Source organism: Protopterus annectens, chromosome 1.part0, assembly GCF_019279795.1.
Source record: "Protopterus annectens isolate FY-2018-M chromosome 1.part0, PAN1.0, whole genome shotgun sequence".
In the NCBI taxonomy this organism is placed as follows: domain Eukaryota; kingdom Metazoa; phylum Chordata; order Ceratodontiformes; family Protopteridae; genus Protopterus; species Protopterus annectens.
In genome coordinates this window covers 1554718022-1554742237 of record NC_056725.1, presented here as the reverse complement: position 1 = coordinate 1554742237, position 24216 = coordinate 1554718022, and the positions used below count along the sequence as shown (strand labels likewise).

The 24216-nt window shown below is 38.3% G+C and overlaps 1 protein-coding gene across 1 annotated transcript in view; it reads right to left on the bottom strand.

Moving 5' to 3' along the window:
- MAP3K4 (mitogen-activated protein kinase kinase kinase 4) overlaps positions 1 to 24216 on the bottom strand; it is a gene marked incomplete in the record, with an annotated part of 2414579 nt that overhangs the window by 5143 nt on the left and 2385220 nt on the right. The window contains 1 exon segment of the mRNA XM_044068025.1: positions 10351 to 10530. Within this exon segment, the coding sequence (XP_043923960.1) occupies positions 10351 to 10530 (180 nt within the window).

Genomic DNA, 24216 nt, shown 5'->3' with positions numbered 1-24216 from the left:
AAACCATTTAGATAAGGACAGCATGACAACCATTAACACTCTCAAGGTCCAAATAGAGTGATACAGTCAGAAAGGAAGAGAGAAGTATTGCTAGAGCTGAATTAATCCTTAATTCTTGGTGAGCACCCTCATGTGGTAGACCATGTTTTCACAAAACCTCACCAAAACATTACTGATATACAGACTGCTTTTACCACACTTTGTACATCATAAACAAAGGTAAATCAAAAAATAAAAAAAGGAAGACTGTGCACATGTCCCCAGAATACTCTGATGTACATATGCACTTGTGCCAGGACTGAAAGAGAGAGAGACTATAGAGCCCTCAGGACATGGAAATCTTCCTACCACTGAGTTAGCCCCCCCCCCCGGTAGTAGAAGCAATCCACAAACATATAAACTGATAGACCAAGCAACCGGCACACAGATGATAAAGTGGACTGCTGAAGACAAGGAAGAAATTATGTATTCTTACTACTATGCAAGTAGCCCAGAATTTCCAGACAGAGAGTACATGTATGCAAGAGTGAAACAGAAATTAGAGGAAAGAAAAATACTTGCACAAGAAAACAGCTACAAGCTACAGATAAAAGTCAAGTTCCTTAAAGCAACAAATTAAGGAAAAACATTATTTAGATGAAGAAGCATTAGGCCACCTGGAAAAAGAAGTGACAGAGAAAGTGAGAAAAGAAACAAAAACAAAGGTTTTTGAAAGACATTAGAAAGAAATATGGACATGGGAAAGAGAGAGATTTGATATGGTGCGATATTTAAGCAGAGAAGAAAGCCAAACTAATCAATACAAAAAAGGTAGCTCCAAAGGTATTTGGATATAAATAAGGCAAAGATGCTTGGATATGGCAAATTTCATAATACAAAGAATAAGATCACAAAAGGGAAAGAAAACAAAAAAAGAATGTGAGGTAGAAATGTTTATTTTATTTGTTTACAGGGAAAGTCCATTGGGCCTAAAAGAGCTCACTTTCAGTGGAGGTCCAGGGAGAAAAGCTCCGACAAGAACATAGATGCAGAAAATATTAAACATTAATTGGTATAAAAGTAGATACAGTGTTACAGATAATGATTACAGTAATATATACAGAATATATGCATAAAAACAGGAATTTTGTTGGTTGCCACATGAATTCAGAAAGGTATAAACAGAGTTATATTAATCAGCATTATTGTACCAGTATCAACAAGTGATAAAAAATAATAATTATGGAGAAAATATCATTATCAATTAAAAAAATGAAGTGACAGACCAACTGCAAAGTGAAGGGTTTAGACTGGAAATTCCAACACAGATAGTGTCACAACATGATGGACCAGTGGGTTCCAATTTAGAGGTGCAGCATATGGAGCAGGAAGCATCTGAAAAGAATATGCCTCATGGTGACATTCTGGAACCTTCTGTAGGGGACTTGCAAGAAAGGCACGGCAAGGGAAGGAGCAGTGAAAAGTGGCAACTCTGACAGAGGTAATGTTATGCCGTGACAGGACAACAGGTCCTCAAACGAAGGAGCAACAGATGAATAAGGATTCATCTGAAGAGGATAAGTCATAGGATGATGTTCTGGAACCTTGTTTAGAAGACTTGCAGGAAACTTAGAGATGGATAGGTATATTAAGATAGACAAACAAAGCAGATTACATAAAATATACAAGACACAAAATGTTAGAAGGCTGGTAAAGCAGATGAATACAGTAATCAGGGCTATTAAGAGAAATTCATGTTATAACAATGCAAATAGGTTATATTATTTTGCATCTAAACTAATAACAGATAAAGTGTTACCACAACAGTAGATAGTATGAAATTAAAGCAAGGGAACAAGTAGAATGCCACCATGGAAGAGTGGAATAGACAAAGCTGTAAGGCAAATAACACAAGTATCGCTGTTAGAAGAATACATAAAACGGAAATGGTTATCAAAATTATATAGAACCATGGATGTAGTAAAAGCAAGTATTAAAACAGATCAAGATTTATCATATTCAATTTCTAATAATAATCTAAACATTTCAGCACAAATAGAAAAACTTGTTATACAGATAAATATGTAAGAAATGTACAAAATAAGAAATTCATTTATGACCCTAAAAGAGAACTGGAAAACAAAACAAAATGAATAAAAACACCAACAAACAGAAGGAACAGGCACAATTTGAGCAGTATTTATGAAAACCTTCTCAAACATAACAAAGATGTATATGGATAGAAGAATTAACAGAAACAGTAAAGAGCTCTAATATAGAGGATATAAAATGACAAAATTAAGGAAAGCTACTAACTAAAGCTGCAGTACCTAACTTCTGGCTAACGAAAGATATTAACATCATTACACAAAAATTTAGCCATGAGTAAGAATTACCTATATGCACATCTTGAACAGTCAATAACCTAGCTGACAACAGGAAAAATGATACTCCTCCTCAACAGTAAACCTGCAACCCATCCTAAAAATTATAGACCGCTAACTTGCCTTCTATATACCGGAACTGATGGAGAGAGAGTTTATATCCATCTAGAAAAAAACAAGCATGGCAATAGAACAAAGGGTAATACAAGAAAGTCATGTGGAACAAAGGAATATTGTTTGCTAAACAAAGCTATAATATACAGCTGTAAAAACAAGAATATAAGTACAGCATAGATAAACCACACAAAAAAAAAGCATTTGACAGCATCCCATATTCATGGATAATGCAAAACTTACAGATTTATAAGATATACATTACAATGATCACTTACATTGCAGTGACTATGAAAAAAGTTTTTAACTATTTTGCAACTAAGCCATGACAAACAGTAAATGATTATTCCAGGATAAAAAATTCAAAGGGGGATATTCCAGGGAGATTCTTCATCACAGCGACTGGTTATTTAATAGATTAGGCTATGACTACAGTTTACATTCCAAAAATCAACCTTGTTTAAAGAAATCTAATCTACTTTTTGTGGACAATGTAAAACTGTATAGTTCACCAGAGATTACTTGACAGCACAACTACAAATCATTAAAACTTTGTCAGATGAAATAAGAATGACATCTGGTCTAGACAAATATGCAAAAGCAACTTTATCAAAGGAAAGCTGCAAATCGAAGAAAATTACAACCTAGGATAGGAATGTGATATAAAGGAACTTGAGCAGATAGGAGTGGAAGTGTATAAACATTTGGAAATAAATGAAGTGTCAGTAATACATGAACAAATGAAAACAAAGCTTTGTAAGGAATACTTCAGAACACTGAAGCTAATACTGAAAACTGCCCTGATATCTAGGATTGAAGTCCAAGCTATACATCAATTTGCTCTTCCAGTTCTAATTTACCACTTTGGTGTGACAGACTGGCCCCCAAAAGTACTGGATCAGATGGACAATAAAATAAGAAAAATGCTTCACTCTTATCAAATGATATAAAAACAGTGTTAAACCAAGATTATATATCCCTCGCTCTGAAGAAGGTATGAACCTCCTCAAAACTGAGGACCTGTATAGATCTGCAATTGTGTGGCAGCATAGATACTTACTGACCCCATCAGATCCAAGCAATGAAAGTTCAAAAGCATGAATAGGACTACATATTTGGTTAGTTTAGAAATGCATTTAGGAACAAAGTAGGAATGAAAATCAAAACAGAGGTAGACAAAAATCAGACAGCAACTGAAAGTGACAAAAAGCAAAAAATAAAGAAAAGGAACAAAAAAAGAAAGAACAATGGAAAGTTCTTGAACTTTTTGAACAACCTCACGTTGACCAAGATTTAAGCAAGAATGGCTATGGAGAGGTGAATTTAAACCAAAGATAAAAGGTTAATAATTGTGGCCTGAGACAATGGGCTACATACATGAGTGTTTAACAAGATCTACAGAAGTGGGAGGAAACAAATGCAGATTCTGTAAAACAGAACTGGAAACAGTTGCACAGCTCATTGATGGGTGTGATACACACATGGTATGTACACTAAAAGGCATAATAATTTGGCAAGACTTTTGCATCAGGGACGGTGTAGACACTACAATATAGAAGTGAGTGAGAAGCATTAAAATCATAAACCAAAAAGCATCATCAACAATGACGAAGTATGGATTACGTGGGATCACCCATTACCAACAGTTCAAAAAACAGATGCAAGAAAACCAGATATAGAGTAGTTCAAGCAAAAAAGAAAAAAAAAGACAAAAGTAACATTAAGCATTGAAATTACTACACACAGTGATTATAGTGACAGTTATAGTGAGACAAAGTCATAAAATACCAGAATTTGCAAGCAGAAATGAGCAATGTGGAAGAAAGATACACAGACAGGTCCAATAATAGCAGGACCAACAAAACTAATAAACAATTTATGATCATACTTAAATATGCTACTAATACATGCAACCCTGTATGAAGTGCAGGAGAAGGCAACTCTGGATACACTCCAAGTGCAGAGAAGAACACCCCTGGCTAACAGCTAAGACTGAAGCAATACTGATTTCATAACTTTAATTATGCTCTGACTTAGGAATGAGGGTCCATTACTGTCAAGGTATGGAAAAAAAAACCTTAAGCATTTGGGGAAATAAGACCTATGGAAGCCGTAATCAAAAGAAGCAAAAAATATGGTCTCTCCACCCATGGTCACGAATCCTATGCAGGCTAAATTATAATTCATGCTGACCATTCAGGCTATGGAATACACGTGTTCTCATTTTTCAGTAAATAAGAAAAAAAAAAAAAAAAAAAAAAACAGGATACAAATGAATTGACTAAGCAACAGCTCAGAAACCAACTTTGGAGAAGGGAAAAAAAAAATTAATTCAGAAATAAGCTGTCTCCCATAACAAGATTTCAGGTCCAAAAGCAGCTAGTTTAACAACTGGACACATTAGTTTTCTACCTTCGTGTTCTGCAGGAACAGTCCAATAATAGGTCTTCCTGTACCCAAATGACTTATTCCTTCTTCCAGTGGGGAAAATGTCCTCTGGCCAATTTGTTCCCCTGTGGAGGCAAGAATCATGTGTTAGGAAGTGGACCAGTCTGCAGATACTGTGGACGGTTATCTTCACCGCCTCAGCAGCCTGCATGTGACCTCTGCTACAGCTGCGTTCAGGAGGATGCATTCTCGCTTCCAAGCATGCACAACCTCCTGAACAAATGGCACATTGTTTGTAGCTCTGGCATACTAGACATGTCTTGCCTTAAAAGGAAACATCTGTAATATCCACTCTCGTGGCCACAGTCATCTTGCCACAGTGCAAGATCCTCTAAACTTTAAATCCTTAGATCACAATGGTCTATGGAGAGGCCAAGAATCAAAATAACTCAAAACAAGACTTTTTCCACATGGAATCTTGCTACCAAGTGAGGGGTAAATAAGAATGAGGGCAGATGAATGCAAAGAGATTTTTCCTCAGTGCTCCACATAGAATAGCATCTAATTCCCGCATCACTCATACCTTTGAAGCGTCTTCTCTTTTAGAAGACAGCCTAAGCACTCTCATGATGAAACTACAACTCTAGAAGGAGGTTTGAGCTGTGAACCAAGGTTTCCACCAGGAAAATGGACTCTACTGGAGTACAGACCACAACCAAGAAAATTCCCTTGCTAGTGGCCACATTCTAAACTAGGACTGCTTCACTGCAGAAGCTAATGGCTCTTGGCACCTGTTATGGTTCTGCACTACGACCTGACTGCTCAACCTCACAAAGGCAGAGAGAGAATGGCTTCTGTATTGTTTCTATGATGAAGAGTTAGGAACACGGCCCTCAATCTTGTAAAGAATGATGTGACTATTTGTCTCCTATGGACCCTAATGGCCCTAGATCAGGCCAGACTCAAAATGCACTCTCCAGTTGTTTAATAACATGCACAAAGTCAGATAATGCAACATGCTGGAAAAGTGATTATGCAAAACGTCACCTAAACTGCTGTGAAATAACTTTGATTCTGAATGTGATGTCCCTACTCCCAAATTATTGAAGACTGAGCACAGTCAAGAGTAGACACCTTTCCTACTTTATCTAGTGTAAGAGTAGTGTCTGCCACTCCATTAGTGACTCTGGCTGAGATAGTAGCCCCTCTGAGACTGACTGGTCTGCTACAGCAAGATGGCCTGAAGGCAACCTGAACAATGCCAGGACCTGGTCTCCTTCCTGGGTGACTGCCCTCCTGACTCTAGAGGATTGAGAGTACATCACTTAAAGACCAGTGCAGACTGTGAAGTAATAGTAAGGTTGCTGAAAAGGACTGTCTGATTAGGGATTCTTTTAATCTGAGTTTGATGGAAAATATGGGGACAATAAGGCCTAATACTTGTCAATGTTCAGTGTTTGGCTTCCTTCTTCCTCCTAAACAAATAAGTAAAGTTAGCAGAGGTGGAAAGGGGAAGATTATGCCTATCCTCAACGGAGGAAACAGCACTTTACTCCTCTTCTAAATGTCATATCCTGGTAGGGCTCACCAAAAATGCTTCAACACTGAAAAGGGTTTCAAGACAGCATGGCCCATTTCATTATGGGATGATGATAGCCTGCGCCATGCGGTTTTAAGAGTGAGGGTGCCAGTGGTTTTAGTCCCCAGCCACTGCATCTACCATACTAAAGGTATGATAGGCTATGTGGAACCATACTAAAGATGTACTATTAAAGGCTAGTCTGAAGTTTCCCTTTCTTCCTAGTCAGGAAATGCAGATTGTTTCCATGATGTACTCACTAAAAGCCTGGAAAACAGACACATTAGGCAAGTACTTAATAGTCTATACTCCTCTGAGAAATTCTAGGCAAACCTTCTGCCCACTCCTTGCACAAGGTCACCACCATTGCTGCTACATGCCTGATGCTATGGAAAGACCATGTGCAGCATCTTTTTGATGGTTGTTGCTAGAAGCAGCATTGAATCTCTGGCACTAGCAACAGCCAATATCAATGTAATCTAATACTCTGAAAAATATAGTCATTGACGTGATCTCAATTCTTGCAAAGGCATCTCCAAATACCTTTGGTGGGTTTACAATTTAAAGGTACTGAAAAATGGCACTTGCAAATAGCCAAATGCTGCAAAATAATATTTATTTACATTTGGTTACTGGGAATGTCTGACTGGGTCATGCAAGACCCCTTTTTAGCAGAGGCCTGTGGAGAAAAACTCCAAAAACATATCTAGTGATTGAAAAACATACAGATTACAGCAGACTCTTTGGGAGTACAAACAATATTTGAAATAGTGATTACTGAGTCAAAATACACTTGGTGTCTAGATGAATGTGACAAGTAGCAGCTGTCAAAGAAGGAAAAGTTAAAAAGGGAGAGGGGAATGCAGTACAGAAAGTAGTTAGGTTAAGCCAGTTAGAGAGGAGTGGGAACAGGAGTACAAGGGGGGGGAGGGCTAAATGTTGACCGAGTTCCACACTAAAATATGTAAAAATCTAAAGTATTAATTTTAACAGTAGGTGAGAGACATTGCATTGTTAATCTGCATGACCAAGGTTACAGAAAAGATGTTAAAATTTCACATCGACAGTTATAACAGCAAAAATTCTAGTGGTAACTGGTGTGAGGAGAAACCAGGAGAAGAGGAGCAGGGGCAAACTTTAGAGTTACATGAGTGTGGAGATTTTTCTGGAAACTGTTTTGAGTTTGAGGTTGTCTGAGGACAGATAGAAACTGGTTCCACAGTCAGGCCAAATGACTGGAGTACAAGGATTTACCCATGTGCATCTGAGGCCTTTTCCTGGTAGCAAGATATTTGTTTCCACAGCAGAGTTCTTTTGTTGGTCAGGATTACTTCATCAGTGAGATTAGGGAAGGGCATTTGGATGGCTGGTGCAGAATAGTGTGGGCTACCTTCAGTTGGGTATGCTGAAGTTAGAAATTCCATCCAGTTTTTATATAGAGCAATGCAGTGGTGAGTTTTTCAAGGAAGAGAGAATAACATTTTATTGTAGTATTGTTCTAGTCTTTTTTGTTGAGTAATATGAAGGTTAGTGTAGACTGGGGAAAAATACAGTACACTGTGTAGGGGGAAAACACTGGCTGTAGCATTATGGGCTTGCTGTAAGGGACAGGTTTTTGATTCTAAGGCACTTAGTTTTTGATGACTGTAGACATATGGAAGTAGACTTTTAATTCACTATCCAGGGTAAATCTCGGGAGTTTGGTACTTGAGACAGCATTCAGGATAATGCTGGAAGAGGTAATGGAAAAATCAGTGTGCATGACAGGATTGGATCTAGTTAGGAAGAACATGACATTTGTTTTTATACCACTGAGTATTAGGTCATGTTGAAGCCAGAGTTCGTTTGAGAAGTATGGGTTATGGCTTGGAGTTCATTAATGGATGAGGAATAGCAAACAAGAATGGAGTCATATGCATAATGAACAACAGAGGAGGGGTCAGAAGCAGTATGTACATAAACTGTAAGGTTGATATGAATAATAATAATCAATTCCCACTGTCAAAAAATATTAGAAACAAATGAAACTGCATTGCAAAATTTAGGTGTCATGTATAGTCTGTGTTTGAATGACATACAGCTTTGCTGAATATGCTTTTTTATTCATTATTGTACAGTTAAATTCTTAGTACCATCTAAAGTAGTCAAGATTTGTAATGGTGAATACACAAGAAACTTTCTGATGGCAAAGAAATTGCATTTTATAAATATCTTGGATTGTATGAAATATTTGGGTCTTTAGCAGTTGATATATTTATTGCATTCTATGTTTTGACCTCTTGATATCATCAATGATTTGGATACTTGTGTTGTTCTTTTAAGCTTAGGCTAAAATGAACATGTGGATGTAAATGTTTTTGATATGGTGATAAACACGGTTATAAAATGTATTAATATGAGGATATTTACTAGCAACCATACATCCACAACCCATTTTCCCCTTTTTTGCATACGGGGTCAGGGTGTCCTGTCAACAGTGACAATCATGTAAAACCCAAGTTTTACACCTCTGCGTGGCAAGCCCTGCTGCGGTAGCTTTTCCATACGACGTACTCACATGCATACACACACCTATGGTCAATGTAGTGTGTCCAATCTACCCACTGTGCGTCTTTGGGATGTGGGAGGAAATCAAAGCAGCCAGAGGAAACCCACTCAGACACACAGAGGACATCTCACATCTGCACAGAAGGCACCCAAGTCGAGAATCGAACCAGGGGAACCTCTTGCTAATAAGGTAATATTATTTTGACGTATACTTATTAATGCAATTTATGTTTTAACTAAGACATTCTTCTACTATCAGCATTTTATTTTACTTTTTTAGGATCATAGGATCATAGAGAAAGGCTACGTATAACAGTTCACAAAACAGCATTTCTTGAATATTATAAAAAGATATTTTGATATTAGATGTTATTTATTATTAACATGTTTTAGATGTATGTATTACAGGTTATGCCAGTTTTACTTATTGTGATCCATTAACTGGGAAGTTTAGCAATCAAGTCACGTGTTGCCATTTCATTATTATAAATAACTAAGTATATATGAGCAACTCTATGCACTGACAATACGTTAGCAGAGAAGACATGGTCTGCTTTTTTTTTTGGATTTTTCCTGTTTCTTAAAGTATGGTGCAGAATATTGGGCTGAACTTTTTTTGTGTTTGGATTTCTAATGTCATTGCCTGTGCACCTACAGAGTTCATGCAAACACAAGACTGCCTTATATATACACACATACATACATAAAACTGCACAACTGGCTAGAAATTATTGAGAATACTGAAGGCATGTACACACCTTGACTGTGCTGTAGGGATGCATACACTTGTGTGCTCCCAAGCAACAGAGCTTAACAACTTCTTCATGACAATCGCAAAATGTACTCCAGTACTCCAGCCATTGGGGTTTCTCGTATCAAGACCAAAACATTACAGGTCTCACGATTTAAGCAGCATTTTTTCTGATATTAAATCTATCAATTCTGTACCACAATGCATCTTTCAGGTTGCTGAATAAAATGGGTTTTCTGAAGCATTCTGGTACTGACGTGTAGCAGCATTAAAATCATGACTGTGAAAGAAAAGTCTACGTGTAGTGTAAATTCTCTTTGGCAAATTTCTTCAAATTACACCAATAAGTTCTTCTAGCACTACAAACATGTTGAAATGCTAACTAATCTTTCCAGAAGTGCTTTTTGGTGCTCATCACATAATGAAAGCCTTCAGACCTGACTTAAATTATTTTACATCTTTACATGGTGATGCAGGTAAGCAAAATAAGAATGAATAAAAAATATATTAAAAAAACAATGTTTTCAGTGTGAAAATACTGATTATTTATTTTAATTTTTTCACTCAGTAAAAATCAGACAGACAAAACTTGTTAGGACTATACCTACCTTAACAAATGGATGGTCCAAGAGTTGACTAGCTGTCCATCGTCGTTTTGGTTCACTTTCTAGACAATGAGAGAGAAAGTCCTTTCCTTCAGGACTTAGTCGTTCTGGAATGGGTGGTGTGTGTCCCATTCCAACTTTGTACATTATCTGGAAATTGTGTTCAAATTCATGCCAAGGTCTCTACAAAAAAAAAAAAAAAAAAAAAACAAACAAAAAACAAACAGTATGACTTCAAAGGAAACATCTGTAAAATAAAAATAAAGATAACACTATCACTTTAAGTCATACTTATAAATAAGACAGAATATGTAAAACAAACTTATGTGAGGCCCTTAAAACAAGGTTAGATCTCTAAGGGTGCATCCTGCAGCAAATCCATACTGTACCCCCACCACAAATTTCTGGTATCAGATTTTCCCAGCAGCCACACTCATCAATGTGTAAAACAAAAGACATCTGCACATGTTCTCCAGTTCCTTCCTGAGGCAGCCACACATTTTCTAAGCTGCCAGACATAGCCTTGCCCTCCAAACTTAAGGATAAGAAGCCCTGTAAAACTGCTTTGATCACATCTTAACTTTCTATGCAGAAAAACTAAGACAAACAGATAGAATCTGTTTTAGAGTAACACTTCAATTAATTCTTAAAATTACCCTGGGCAAAATTCAGAAAAGATTACTGTGAGATGTACACAAGGTATACATCTTGCAGTAACAGTTTCTAATTCAAAGACAGCGGTACCATGGTGGTGCAAAATGAAAATGTACAGTATCGCTTGTGGGCTGCCTCTGCAGACATGCTAAATGTTAATAAGGCAGTCCAGGAGAGAAGCATATGCTTAACTAGCCATATTCTGTCCCTCAAAATTGCCTGAGGGAAGGCATTTACACAACCGAGCGATTCAGAGAATCTCTTGGCTGCATATCTTAGTATGGCTACTTCTGGCTGCGCACAGTAATGAATATGGCCAAAGGGTAGTGTTCATCCAATGCAGTAGAGATCAATACAGGAGAGTTTAAAGGTCAGGTAGTGTTAAGGTGTGTGTACACATGTGAGGGGCTGCATGTGTGAGTTTATAAGTGCGGGTCTGCCTGAGAGACCGCGGAAGGGAGTCAGGCAGGTAGTAGGTTAGGTTTGTGCGGAATGTGTTTACAGGTTTGGGTGGGTGTCATACTTCCTCCCACCCACAAACTAATGAGCAAAGCCTGCAACATTGGCTCAAACGAATCACTATCTTCCTGGGATAACTGAACAGTCGTGGATTTTATTTATTTCTCCAACAAACTTAGAAAGTCACTAGTGTAACAGTTTTTACACTTCCATGGACTTATCGAAGGATACTAAGTGTGAAACTCTAATGTCTTGCATTAATGACTGAATTAAATCATCTGTGACTTACGAGGCCAGGGTAAAGAAGACATCAGGGATGTTCTCAACACAAGTACATGTGTATGGTATATGGTGTGTACTCTGTGTGTGGGTGAGTGAAAGAGCGGTGTGTGCCCATGCTAACATGATGCAGCCACCACTGTTAACTACCACAGGAAAGTGCTGATCTGCAACAGTGGTAGTTAATGGTGACTCAGAGACATGGAAATTAGCCAACAATTCTGCCATTCCTCATTTCACCTAACGTGTCCCTGAATCTCAAACTACTGCATCACGAAAACAGGGCCTTTTCACTACAACCCTTAATGCAAGCAGTGGGGTTTCTCCTGAATCCCAGGACCTGGTCTTTTGGGAGAAAGGTTACCAGTGATGACAAAATCTGTAACTCTCTTGACAGAATTAGTGCCTCTAGAGAAAGTGCTTTCCCATACATATTTTAAAATCACAAGATGCTGTGGGGCAACAAAATGGCAAGAACATTTCAGACAAATTGTTCAAATCTCACAGGAGGGAAGCATGGTTTCTTAATGGAGGTCTTACTTGGAAAATCCCTCTAAGAAAAAGTTATACAATTTACATCTAGCCATGCAAGAGTACCCTTCACCAAATGAAAATCTGAATCCGCAATGCCAATGAAATCTTAAACAACACAGAACACCACCACACCATCCAAAGCAGGTGCTCTGAATCACCCCTCCCACCAATAACAAAATTACACACACACGCACACACACACACACACACACACACACACACACACACACACACACGTTGTGTGAGTACTTACAACTCAAAGTACAAGTTTGTAAAAACTTACCATAATGACAGATGTTCAAATAGATCACTGCTACAGTAGTCCTAACTATAGGGACTTCAATCACTGAAAATCTGACTTCCGGCTTAGTAGTGTTCCCCCTCCAGGTGTGACGGATGTCCACACCTCATGAATATCAACATGCTCCCCTAAAACCATGCCTGACACCATATTAAAGTTTTCTTACCCTTAAGACCTACACAGCAAGGTGATAGAATTCCTACCAGATAGAAATCCTATGCTTCTAAGGGAAAGCAATGGGAGTGAAAGAAATGTTCCAATGCTTCTTTCTCATTCTCTAAGGAGGAGTCTTATTCCTCCTGAAAACAGTGCTCCTGCTTTTCTTTCTGAGAGTGGACTTGTGACACATCGGGTAGACCAGAGATTGGGCTACAGGCTCAGTAATGTCAGAAGGAAGCCTTGAGCCAAGGGGATCCATTTTTTAAGGGCAGACAGTGATGGGTCATATCTGATTGACACCTGAGGGGTTGGTCAACTATGGGGGATCTAAAGTACATGAATTGTGTTCCATTTCCTATGTCCTGTTAGTTGAGGCATCCACCTTGGATGTCCATGCCTGAAGACAGGAATCACAGACTTCCATAACAAAACCAGGGATGGCTTCCTTTACATAAGCAGAGTGTGTACATAGTACTCTTCTGATAAAGTCACAAAATGGACTTTGGCTACAGCTGTCCACAAAAAAGGATCTTGTCCAAGAACTGAATCACTGTAGTTGACACAGTGGTATGTGCCTACCTTTACTGGCATAAAAGCCTTCAAAGGCACTGTATCAGAAGCTTTGGGAATCTGAGATATACGGTCCAGGGGTTATGGAGATACCTACACTTTCAAGCTGCAACAGGATGTCGGACACGAAAGTTACATCACCCACTTCTTTATCTGAATTCTCCTTAATGTGCTTCTTTCTTGGGGGGTGTCTGAGGCCAGCAACAAACTGAAAGACACCAAAATGGAATGGATAAAGGCTTTAAGTATCTTCCTGTTTAAGCAGATTTACAGTGAAGCTGCCTTTTTTTTTTTTTTTTTAAGAATTTTATGAGTAAATCCATAATAAATTCTTCATCCCCAACCTCATGCTTAATGGCTAAACAAAGACACAATGGATGTGGTAATCCTTATGTGGAGTATGCTGACCACAAGGGTATCTGCCTTTCTTAAAGTCTGACATACTCTAGGACACGCATGAAAGTCTGACCACCAAGAAAATAAAAGGCTATGCACAATAACAAAAAGGGTCTACTACATGTACTCAAGACACATATCCTTGCTGACGATCATTCATTTTGGCAAGTGCTCAAAAATCCCTATAACTCATTTCCCTTAACTAAGCATTCATCCTCCTGATGTTTTGTAGCCCTACCAGAACCCTGATCTTAACTCAAAAGACTCCCATCTATTCCTTAACTCAAGTCCACGATTGCTCCCTAAACCTAAAATCCCCTTCCCCTCAATAACCATCACTCCCTAACACTAAAGTTCTAGACTGCTCCACACTACAAACAAACTCCTGATAACGAATAATCCAACCAGCCACCCGGGACAAGGAAAATGGACCAACTCCAGGAACCACAAAATTCTCAATGTACACTGTAACCACTTTTATTGAACGACAAGTTGACCTAGGTTTCATCTCAATGTCACAGACTTCTTCAGAACGAATGCTCCCATGCAACACTTCCTTATATACCCACCCACTTCAATTAAAACATTCAATTAAATGATTAAATAATTATTAATAATTCAGTTAGATGTTTGAATAATCTCTCCATTTACATAAAAAATAATAAATGAATGAACTCTCTAAATACATAAAATATAATAAATAAATAGATGCATGCAATTATTTCATACATGTAATACCCATTACATTTAAATTAACATAAAAAATATTGAAAAAAGTACTAAAAAAGTAAAAAAGTATCAACCCAAACATTAAATTCACTATAAACACCCCGAGGTGTTTGGTTTTAAATCGTGTGAGAGCACCAGGATAAAATTCACCACTAAAATGTGTTTCAAAGTGCTGTACCAAAACTTCCATATGACAATTGAATCTAAAAATGTATATTACATTAAGATGCACTACTGGGACAGCACTTTAACCTAAAATGTGTTTTAACTTCAAAATAGGAACTATACTTATACTATCGTTAATACCCGGGAAAGTGGTGGCATCCAGCCTTAATTGCCACTTCATTTCACAGATGTCCAAATGCACAACGAGAATGCCCCCTTGGTTATCCTTTCTAATTTGCTGAATGACACAAAACTTGAAATCGTGTCCTGGATTTTGCCCAATATGTCTGGCTAATGCATTGGTACTTTTCATATTCCTGATGTCTAAAACATGTTCACTAATTCTTTCTCGTATACTTCTACATGTTTTCCCTATGTAAAATGCGGAACATTGACCACATTTTTGCTGTAACAATCGAAATGCCCTCTGATGTAAATAGGCACCTCTGTTACAACAATCTTGCTTCCAGTAGCTAAACTATACCTGCATACACTGCATCTTCCATATTTAAAATTATCCTTTTGTCAACTTGTACCAATGCTGTTATACTGGGTGTCCGTCTCCAATAAATCTTTAAAAGATTTATCTTTTCTAAATACATTTTTTGGGGATGTCCCTATTTTACTACAAACGTTACTATTCAATTTTAACAGTCCCCAATTTTTATGTATAATGTTCACTATATGTTCTGTGTCATAATTGTATGTTGTTAAAAAATATAACTTCTCTTTATTCTGTTTTATGTCTCTTTGTGTACTGTTCATTTGCAAGATGTTTCCCATTGTCCCCTTAGTATTTGTTTTTAGTATAGCCTCGTAGATACCATTAATTCTTTTGTAGGTGGCTTCATCCCTGATAGACTCGCATAATGCAACAGGGTACCCCCTTCTAACGAACATTTTCATTATGAATTCTAACTCTTCTATGAATTCCTGATGTTCTTTTACCATTCTGGCAGCTCTAACCATTTGGCCTTTTACTATTGCTTTTTTCTGGTGGCTAGGGTGCCAGCTCTGGTAATTTAAATCGGAATTCGAAAAGGTGGCCTTCCTATAAATTCCCGATGATAAACTTTTTTCTGTCAACCTTTAAGTTGACGTCCAAATAAGATAATTCCACACTACTATATTCATAGGTAAATTTGAGAAACTCCACAGTGTTATTAATGTATTGTACAAATGCTTTTACATTTTCAAGGATTCCTTTCCAAATTATAAAAATGTCATCCAAAAAGCATGTGTATTGTTGGATGAACTTGTTATATTCACTGGAAAAAACATATTCCTGCTCCCAGAAAGACATTACATAGTTGGTATATATGGGGGCACAAGCAGCCCCCATTGCTACTCCAGTAACTTGCTTGCAAGAATGGCCTTCAAAAAACATGAAGTTGTTGAAAGGTATCTGCCTTTCTTAAAGTCTGACATACTCTAGTACATACATGAAAGTCTGACCACCAAGAAAATAAAAGGTTATGCACAATAACAAAAAGGGTCTACTACATGTACTCAAGAAACACATCCTTGCTGCCGATCATTCATTTTGGCAAGTGCTCAAAAATCCCTATAACTCATCTCCCTTAACTAAGCATTCATCTGCCTGATGTTTTGTAGCCCTACCAGAACCCTGATCTTAACTCAAAAGACTCCCATCTATTCCTTAACTCTAAAGTCCACAATTGCTCCCTAAACCTAAAATCCCCTTCCCCTCAATAACCTTAAAATCCAGATCACTCCCCAACACTAAAGTTCTAGACTGCTCCACACTACACTTCCCTCTCCTCCCTAATCTTAACATCAACCTCTCCATTCTCCTCCTTCACTTACTTAGTCTGCAATCACGTCCTCTACCTTAGTCTCCTAAAATGAGAGTAGTCCTAGTGCAGATGCTGCTTGGCTGAACTCACATTCGAGGTTGAGCACAAGCAGCTGCTTGCACAGGCTAAAAGCCGCTCGAGTCCCTGGCTGCGAAGTACTGCAAATCAAGAAGCTGGGCCTTGAACGGCTGTAGTATTCTCTAACAAAAAACACCAATTAGAAAATGGCAAGAAAATTCCCCAGTGGGGTATTTATCTGTAGAGCTCTGCAGCAGACTGAATAAAGCCAGACTATTGATGCAATCACAGTGGTGTGTACAGTGTGAACTGTGGCAAGAAAGACCTTGGATGACATAGGTGGATTCTGTTTTATACAGGGAGTATACAGACACCCACTGGGGGTTGGCTATCGTGTACTACTGAAGTGTGCTTAGATGGAAAAGTCAAACCAGATGATGCACCTTCAGCAGCTGAAGTCCTATTAGGACTGCAACAGTGAACATCAGTAGATACTCGGGTATGGTTATCACTGCTATAATATGAACAGAAATTTGGTGGAAGGTGAACCTCCGCCCTTATGGCCTGACTTCCACAGCTCTGCAATTGTTGACAATGAGGTGAACTCCTCTTCCATCCCAGGACACTGGTCTGAAGCTGTTCTAAAAGAAGCAGTAGCTCATGACAATTTTTAGTTTTTTTTTTTTTTGGCCAAAAGTAAATTGTGTGCATGCCTTGGCTAAGGGCACTCACTAGCCCTGATTGTTGGTCTGAACAGACACCAGGAGCTTCTGCCTAATAAAGTCATGATGCTATCCTACTGTATGGATGCTGTTATGACAGACTCAGCAAGGGGCCCCCACCCCCATATGTCCAATACTAAATATTGTTAGTTATCGCAGTATGAAAACCTTTCTTTTTCATTCATTCACTCACTGAATTTATATATCTAGCCCCAATTGTCATCTCTTTCCCAGGTGCTAAACAGTAATCTGCATTATCTGTAGTACAGTCATCATTCTGTTCACTCCTGCAGTAGTGATAACATCTTGGGAAAATTCACAATGCTTAAGAACCTTGGGGACGATGGACCTAAGGAGGAGTGGGTGGCAAACCCATCACCAGTCTTGCAGGCGATATCCTGGTTATAATGTTTTAAAAAGTGTGGCTCGATGACCAGGTGGTGGCTGCTGCTTCCAAAATGGACTGAGTGCTTACCCCTCTTAGGAAGGCAGTGGCTGCTGCAGTGACAAATGGCATGTGACTTCAACTGCCCTGGAGTAGACTTGCCACAGAATGACCTGAATAATGAAATGAAATGAGCTACCCATTTAGAAACTACTCAGAGTACAGGTCCTCTCTCCCAGCCTTGTATAAAAAACACAAACAGATGGTCCGTTTTTATTTTTTTGTGCAAATATTTCATCAGCCTAAGCACATCTAAGGAATGGAAATTCCTTTCCCCTTTATTTTGGGGATGTGAAGTAAAACAAAAAGAACACAATAGGGAGGTAAACAGCCTAATTCAAGGACAGCTCAGTCACTAACTTAGGCACAAAAGGAGGGTTAGTACAAAGTGTGGAAGATGAGAAAAAGCTTTCTGCATGATGGTTTGTAGTTCTGAGAGTATTCTGGCAAAGGTATGGCCAATAAAAGCACAGCTTTCCAGTACAGGTATTTCAGGGATATAGCATCAGCTGGTTCCAAGACAGCCAATGTTAATTATTTTATGACACAACTAAGATCCAGTGATAGAAAGGTACTTTTTTAGAAGGTTGTAGATGTAGGACCTTCTTGAGGAATTGCTTCACAAGTGGTCTAGAATAAAGTAAGGGGTCCCAAGGCAGGCATGTCAAACAGGCAGGAACATGCACCTTCAATGAGACATAAGACAATCCTGAACTGAAAAGGTCTGACATAACTGAGCACAGTGAACATCAAAAACTAGATTAGGATCAAACCACTTCTCTGGCATGTAAGGGAGAATCTTTTCTATTTTGATAGGTATGACTTCCTTGTATTAGGTTTCCTACATCCTTTAACAGAGTAAGAAAGCACCTAGGAGAAAGTGTACCTAAAGAACATAAGGATGACAATATGAATAATTTATACACCCCTTAACAGAGTAAGAAAGCAGTTCAGAGAAAGAGTGCCTGAACAGAATGAGAGAGAAATTATTCATATTGTCAGCCTTAAGTTCTTCAGGTTGGGGTTCTGCTCTTATCATACTCATTGGGAGGAAGAACCTGTGTTGCTTTGGTCAAAAGGGAATTATGAATAACATTTTTGGCTTGTCCTCTATTACCTTTAGTAGTACCCTGAGGAGGAGGAATGGAGGAAGATGTACTAAAACAGGCTTGTCCAGCTGATGGAAAGGATGCTCTGGATACAAATCTTTGTAGACGTTTGTTTTCTGAAGAAGCAAAAGTCTATTTCTGGCACATCGACTTCTGCACTCGGATTTAGAAAGAAACCTCTATTTACCATCCATTCACAAGGGTCTGTTTCTGCTCTGCTCAGATGTGCCAGGATACTGTCTTGAGAAAGGATATGTAATGCCTTGATGGTTATTGCCTGATGTCTGGGCCATAAACCATGCTTCCTTCTGTGTTAGCATAGCCTGTACACAGGTTAACCCCCCCCGTACCATAACAGGTCCCTGGCAACTTACTGAAAGTCATAATACATTTTGTAAAATGCTGAAATGTTAAAATGTTGAAATCAAAATATATACCCCCACTACCACCAAAAAGGATACAGGGTGGCACTCATTTCAGAGTTTTACTAATGGCAGAGATATAGTCTGCCGACCAGCTGTGTGCTAACAGTGTACATACACAGTACATACATGCTATTAGCAGATATTCTGAGTTCAACACTGTGAAACTGTGACATTTCAAGGTTGTGGATTTAATATTATGACTTTCAGTTATCACTATTCAGAAGGTTGTCAGGCATAACCAAATAAGTACTGTGTCATTTAAAAGAATTTGCAGATTCAGGTTTCTAAATCTGCTTCAAGGCCTTGATAGCCAGAATCACTGCCATCATTTCCTTCACGCTGGTACCTCTTTTTCTTTTGTAACCCATCCCAAGTGATCTCTTACACCTGTACCTGTGCAGTCTGAGTTTAATGTCTGGGTGTCCACAGCCAATATGAACGAGACTCCCAAGTTTAAAAATATATCTGCAACAAAAAAGGTTCTCATTTGATACCGGATAGAAGGGGTATAGAACGCTCCAAAGTGCATGTTGACATTGTTTTTTTATGTGCAGTACAGCTAAAAGCAAAACTGGGATGAAAGAAGCAATGTATCCTAATGTTGCTAGATACTTCCTTGCTGTGATGTGGCAAAGCTGCACTACAGATCTGTAGTAGTGCCTCGAAAAGATCAATTTCTTCTAAGGCAAAAAGGCTTCCCGACACACAGTGTCTAACACCATCTTCTCCCAGAAATGAATTGCTGTCTGGGCAATGGCTAGGATTTATGAAGACTTGATGTGTACCAGACATTTGAAGCATGGATTAGTAAACTACAGAGCCTTCTGTCTCTCCTTCAGAGCTCCTGCCTGTATTAGGCAATTGTCCAACTACCGAGATGTGAATACCTTTGATTCTGCAAAAAAGCTATCACTGGAGGCAGGCGCTTTGTAAATACCCTGGAAGCAGCAGATTTCCTTACTTGACACCTGAGTTACTGCCTGCCTTCCTTGGTTATGGGCATTCGTCAGACTCAATATTACCATGAAGGCTTGGGGAAGGCAGAAAGCAGGGGAATATATATGGTTAGCATTTTGAATTCTGGAAACTAATGTATTTACCTTTAACAAGTCAAAGACTGGCTTTCCAGGACTATCTTTTATGGAATAATTGCTCTGTCAAATTCTTGCAGATATATTCTCTTAAAAAAAAGACCTCTTTTGACAAAGGGTCATAAACATCTTTATTATAATATAATTGGAACTGTGAAAAAAGGTACTCAAATATTAACAGAAAAGAAAACAAACCATAAGTACAATTCTCATTGTTGTTCTTCAGAGAGAGTGTCTGATGAACACTCTCCCCTGGATGGGCACATACATCCCTCCTTGCCAGCACCTCAGATGCCTGAGCTGCTAATTGAACCCAGGTCATCTGATATGTAGTTAGGACTTTGTACCTCTACACCGTGGTGCCGGCTATGGTATTTAACTTCTTTGGGTAATACAGCCACCATAGCTTTCTTCCAAGGTGCTGGGACTCTCCCTTCTTCTTCAAATACTGCTAAATAAAATCTTCCAAATCTTTATTACTTTCATCTATCCTATATCACCTTCCAAACTTCCACAGGCATATGGTCCATTCCTGGAGATTTCCCTGCTGATTGGTGATAAAGCAATATTTTTATCTCATCTCTTCTTATCTTGTCTATTAATTGTTGGTCCTCCTCTTCCTCTATCCTTGGCACAGTTACGTCTTCCATAAATATTTCCATTTTGTGTCTTTTCTTGGTTTCCACATTCATCTGCTTAATACAGAATTTCATACAATAGCCAAAATATCTTTAATACTGCTACAGGATCTCTGGTTATTTTTATAGTCATAGGCTCCCCAAGTTTGGTGACAATCCTTTCTAACTGCTATTGCACAAGTTGCTGTGCTAAAAGTTTTTAGCTTTGGAATTATCGAAAATAGATGCTTAACAGCAACCTTTCTAAACTCATGCATGTTATCCAAATACTCCCTTATTTTCCCTTTATCACTCTGCATGTGCTCCTCGGTATCCTCAAATTCTGCGAGATTCTCCTTATTCCACAATACTTTAACCTTTGTCAACAGTAATAATTACCTTCTATTACTTTTTTTTAAACTCCAGTTTAATTTCATCTCACTTACTAGCTATCCCTTCTGTAAAAATGTCCATATTCACCAATAACTCTTAAATCATTTCCCTACATATTTATTTAATTCTTTTCTTTTTAACAGTTAAGAAGGAAAAGCTTCAGTGTATCATTTCTGCATCATCACCTGCATCTTTATCTTGGTTTTTATCAGTGCATGATCTGGAATAGCTATTTGATATGTCTCAAAACCTTAAGTTAAATACACACGCTCCTGTGAAATATAATTTCCATACAAGTTGTATCTTGGAGAACAATATGTACATTTTGAGTTCCTACTATTGAATTCACATCTTCCCTACTAAATGTTGCCATATATTTCTACACAAGTCTACCCTCTTTTTTACAGTTTCCTTTCTAGGTTCCCCTGATACACCCCTCACTATTGCAAATCAAGTTCCAGTTCACAACTGATTATTTCTCCCAGAATTTTCTTAAGCCACATAACAGTTTTTGGTGACACATAAATGGCTTCACTTTAAAATCTTGAACTACTGAAATATTGAACTTCAGTAGCTCGAGACCAAAGTGTCAAAACTGCACTTGCGCGAACGTGCAGAGTGCCAAATGCAGAAATACTGAACGCGGAAAATCAGTATTATTAAATCCATTTTCCTTTGTCCCCGACATTCTGCTGAATACCCATCATGAATATCAAATTCACATATACATTTCTATGCCAATGTGTCTTCATCATTGCTGTTTGCTTACAGTTTTTATAAAATTTTACATTTTTATCGAAATTCAAAACTCTTTGTTTTTGTCTATACCTATAAGGACATTTATATTCTATGATAATATGGACAGAATAGCCATTGTGACAGAAAGCTTGTACTACTACATGACAGTTTCTTTGAATATTTTTCAACTTGAGCTAAAATACACTGTTTTGCAAGCTGATCTATTATACAGTTTCTTCCTCTCATCTACATTTGAACCCAAGCCACATTTTCAAGACTTTTTTGCTCCAATGAAAACACTCGAGCACTAAATAAATTTTCAGAAACCCCATCCCCTTTTAACTTTGATCCCACAAAACTATGAACATTTTCAACAAATGAAATGTATCCCCGGCCCCCGATAGAAGCAGTTTCCTGAAAACTACAGCCGAACCCACAGGCATTACCAAAATTAAAAATTAAGGTTACCTATGCAAAAGTTCATGTTACTGCCTGTGTCCCCACAAGTCGAGATTGCAATATGTTCTTTTCTTATCTATATTTCCCCTCCAACCTCATATCTATCATGCTTACCAAAGTGCTAACATGTAGGCACGTCCCTGACCTAAAGCAACAGGCTGCAGTGGTACCAATTATTATTTTATTAAATTTTATTTAAATTTAAAGTGTGACCAACAGTAGGCACTGCCCATGTTAATACAGGACATAAAAACACTGCGCATGCAATGAGCATGAACAGATTTACAGGAAGCAGGTACAACCACAGTTTTCACTGAACAAATGTTGTGGCAGAGCTATAAAGCAATAATACCATATTCAAACAGGGTGCATCTAACAGTAATACAACAGTGGAATCTGAAGATGTAACTACTGAAAATCAGGAAGTGATTAAATGAGCAAAAAAGATGTAGCAGAGATATGATATAGAGTAAAACACCTGGTTCAGTCTGAGGTACATGGAAAAGTAGTGAAAGAGCAGAATCTAAAGAGTTGATTACTGGAAGAAAGAGGAAGTGAAACAATGTACAAACAAAAGAGTACTAAATATATACTTACAAAGGGCACATTATTAGATTCACAATGAAGAGGAGAGGATACAGCAGTAATGGATGACTTATGTTTCAGCATACCTAAGGAGTTAACTGATATGCCCAGCATTCTGTCATTTAGATTGTGATGTCTCTCCTCTGGGCCAGTAATCAAGGAACCTCAATCCTCACCACCGACACCAGTGGGGAATGTACACTTAGAACAAAAATGGATACACACACTATTTTCAGACGATGTTCTCTGCACCAAGCAGAATTTCCCTTAAGAGCACGCTGGGAGCACACTCAGTCCTGAGGTTGGGTTTTCCTCTCCAGGCTCTAAATAAGACTTCACCTTTCTCTCAGCAGAAACCAATGCTCTGTGCCCCTGTTCCAAGTAGCTGACACACACACTTTAAAATTTGATTTTTCACACACACACACACACACACACACACACACACACACACACACACACACACACACACACACACACACCTACCTGGGAAAGGCTGGCACAAATTTACTAGGTCTGCCACCTCCACCCAGACTATAAGGTAGATTCACTGCCACCAGTCATCTACTTTAAAGCTCTTACTAGGGAAGCAAATTACTCTCAGTAAAGTTAATACTTATACAAATGGCAATGTTTGGCCAAACTGCAAGACTTTCGGGAGCATGTAGCCTACAGTGCCACCAAATAAATGCAATTATTTCAAAGTTTCTAAAAGAACAGCCACAATGAACAGTATAGATATATTTAATAATAAATAAAATAGAAAACATGAAAATACCGAATATCTTTTTACAATAATCACCAACGTTTCAATTCACAGGAAATATAAAAAATAACACAGATGGAAAGACTCAGACAGATACAGAAAAAGCAATACTTTTAGCTAATCTCTCTATTGTCCTAATTGACTGAAAAATTACAATTCCCTGGTTACTTACTAAAGCAAGGCAAGATGAAGTGGGTGATTGGTCTTGTCAGTTCCAAAACAGCGGTGAGTGTCACTATCACATCTCTCCCTAATATCTAAAATAATTTCAGTGCTGGCTATAGAATGACATCACATGTGGTCACCTGACTGTGTGGTTTACACATGAGCCCCCTTGAATAGAAGCGGAACCAGAATCTAGCACAGATGTGTCACAATCCATACCCAGATCTCTGCTAAGGCATCTGGAGACTGGAAAACAATTACAAGACTTTCACC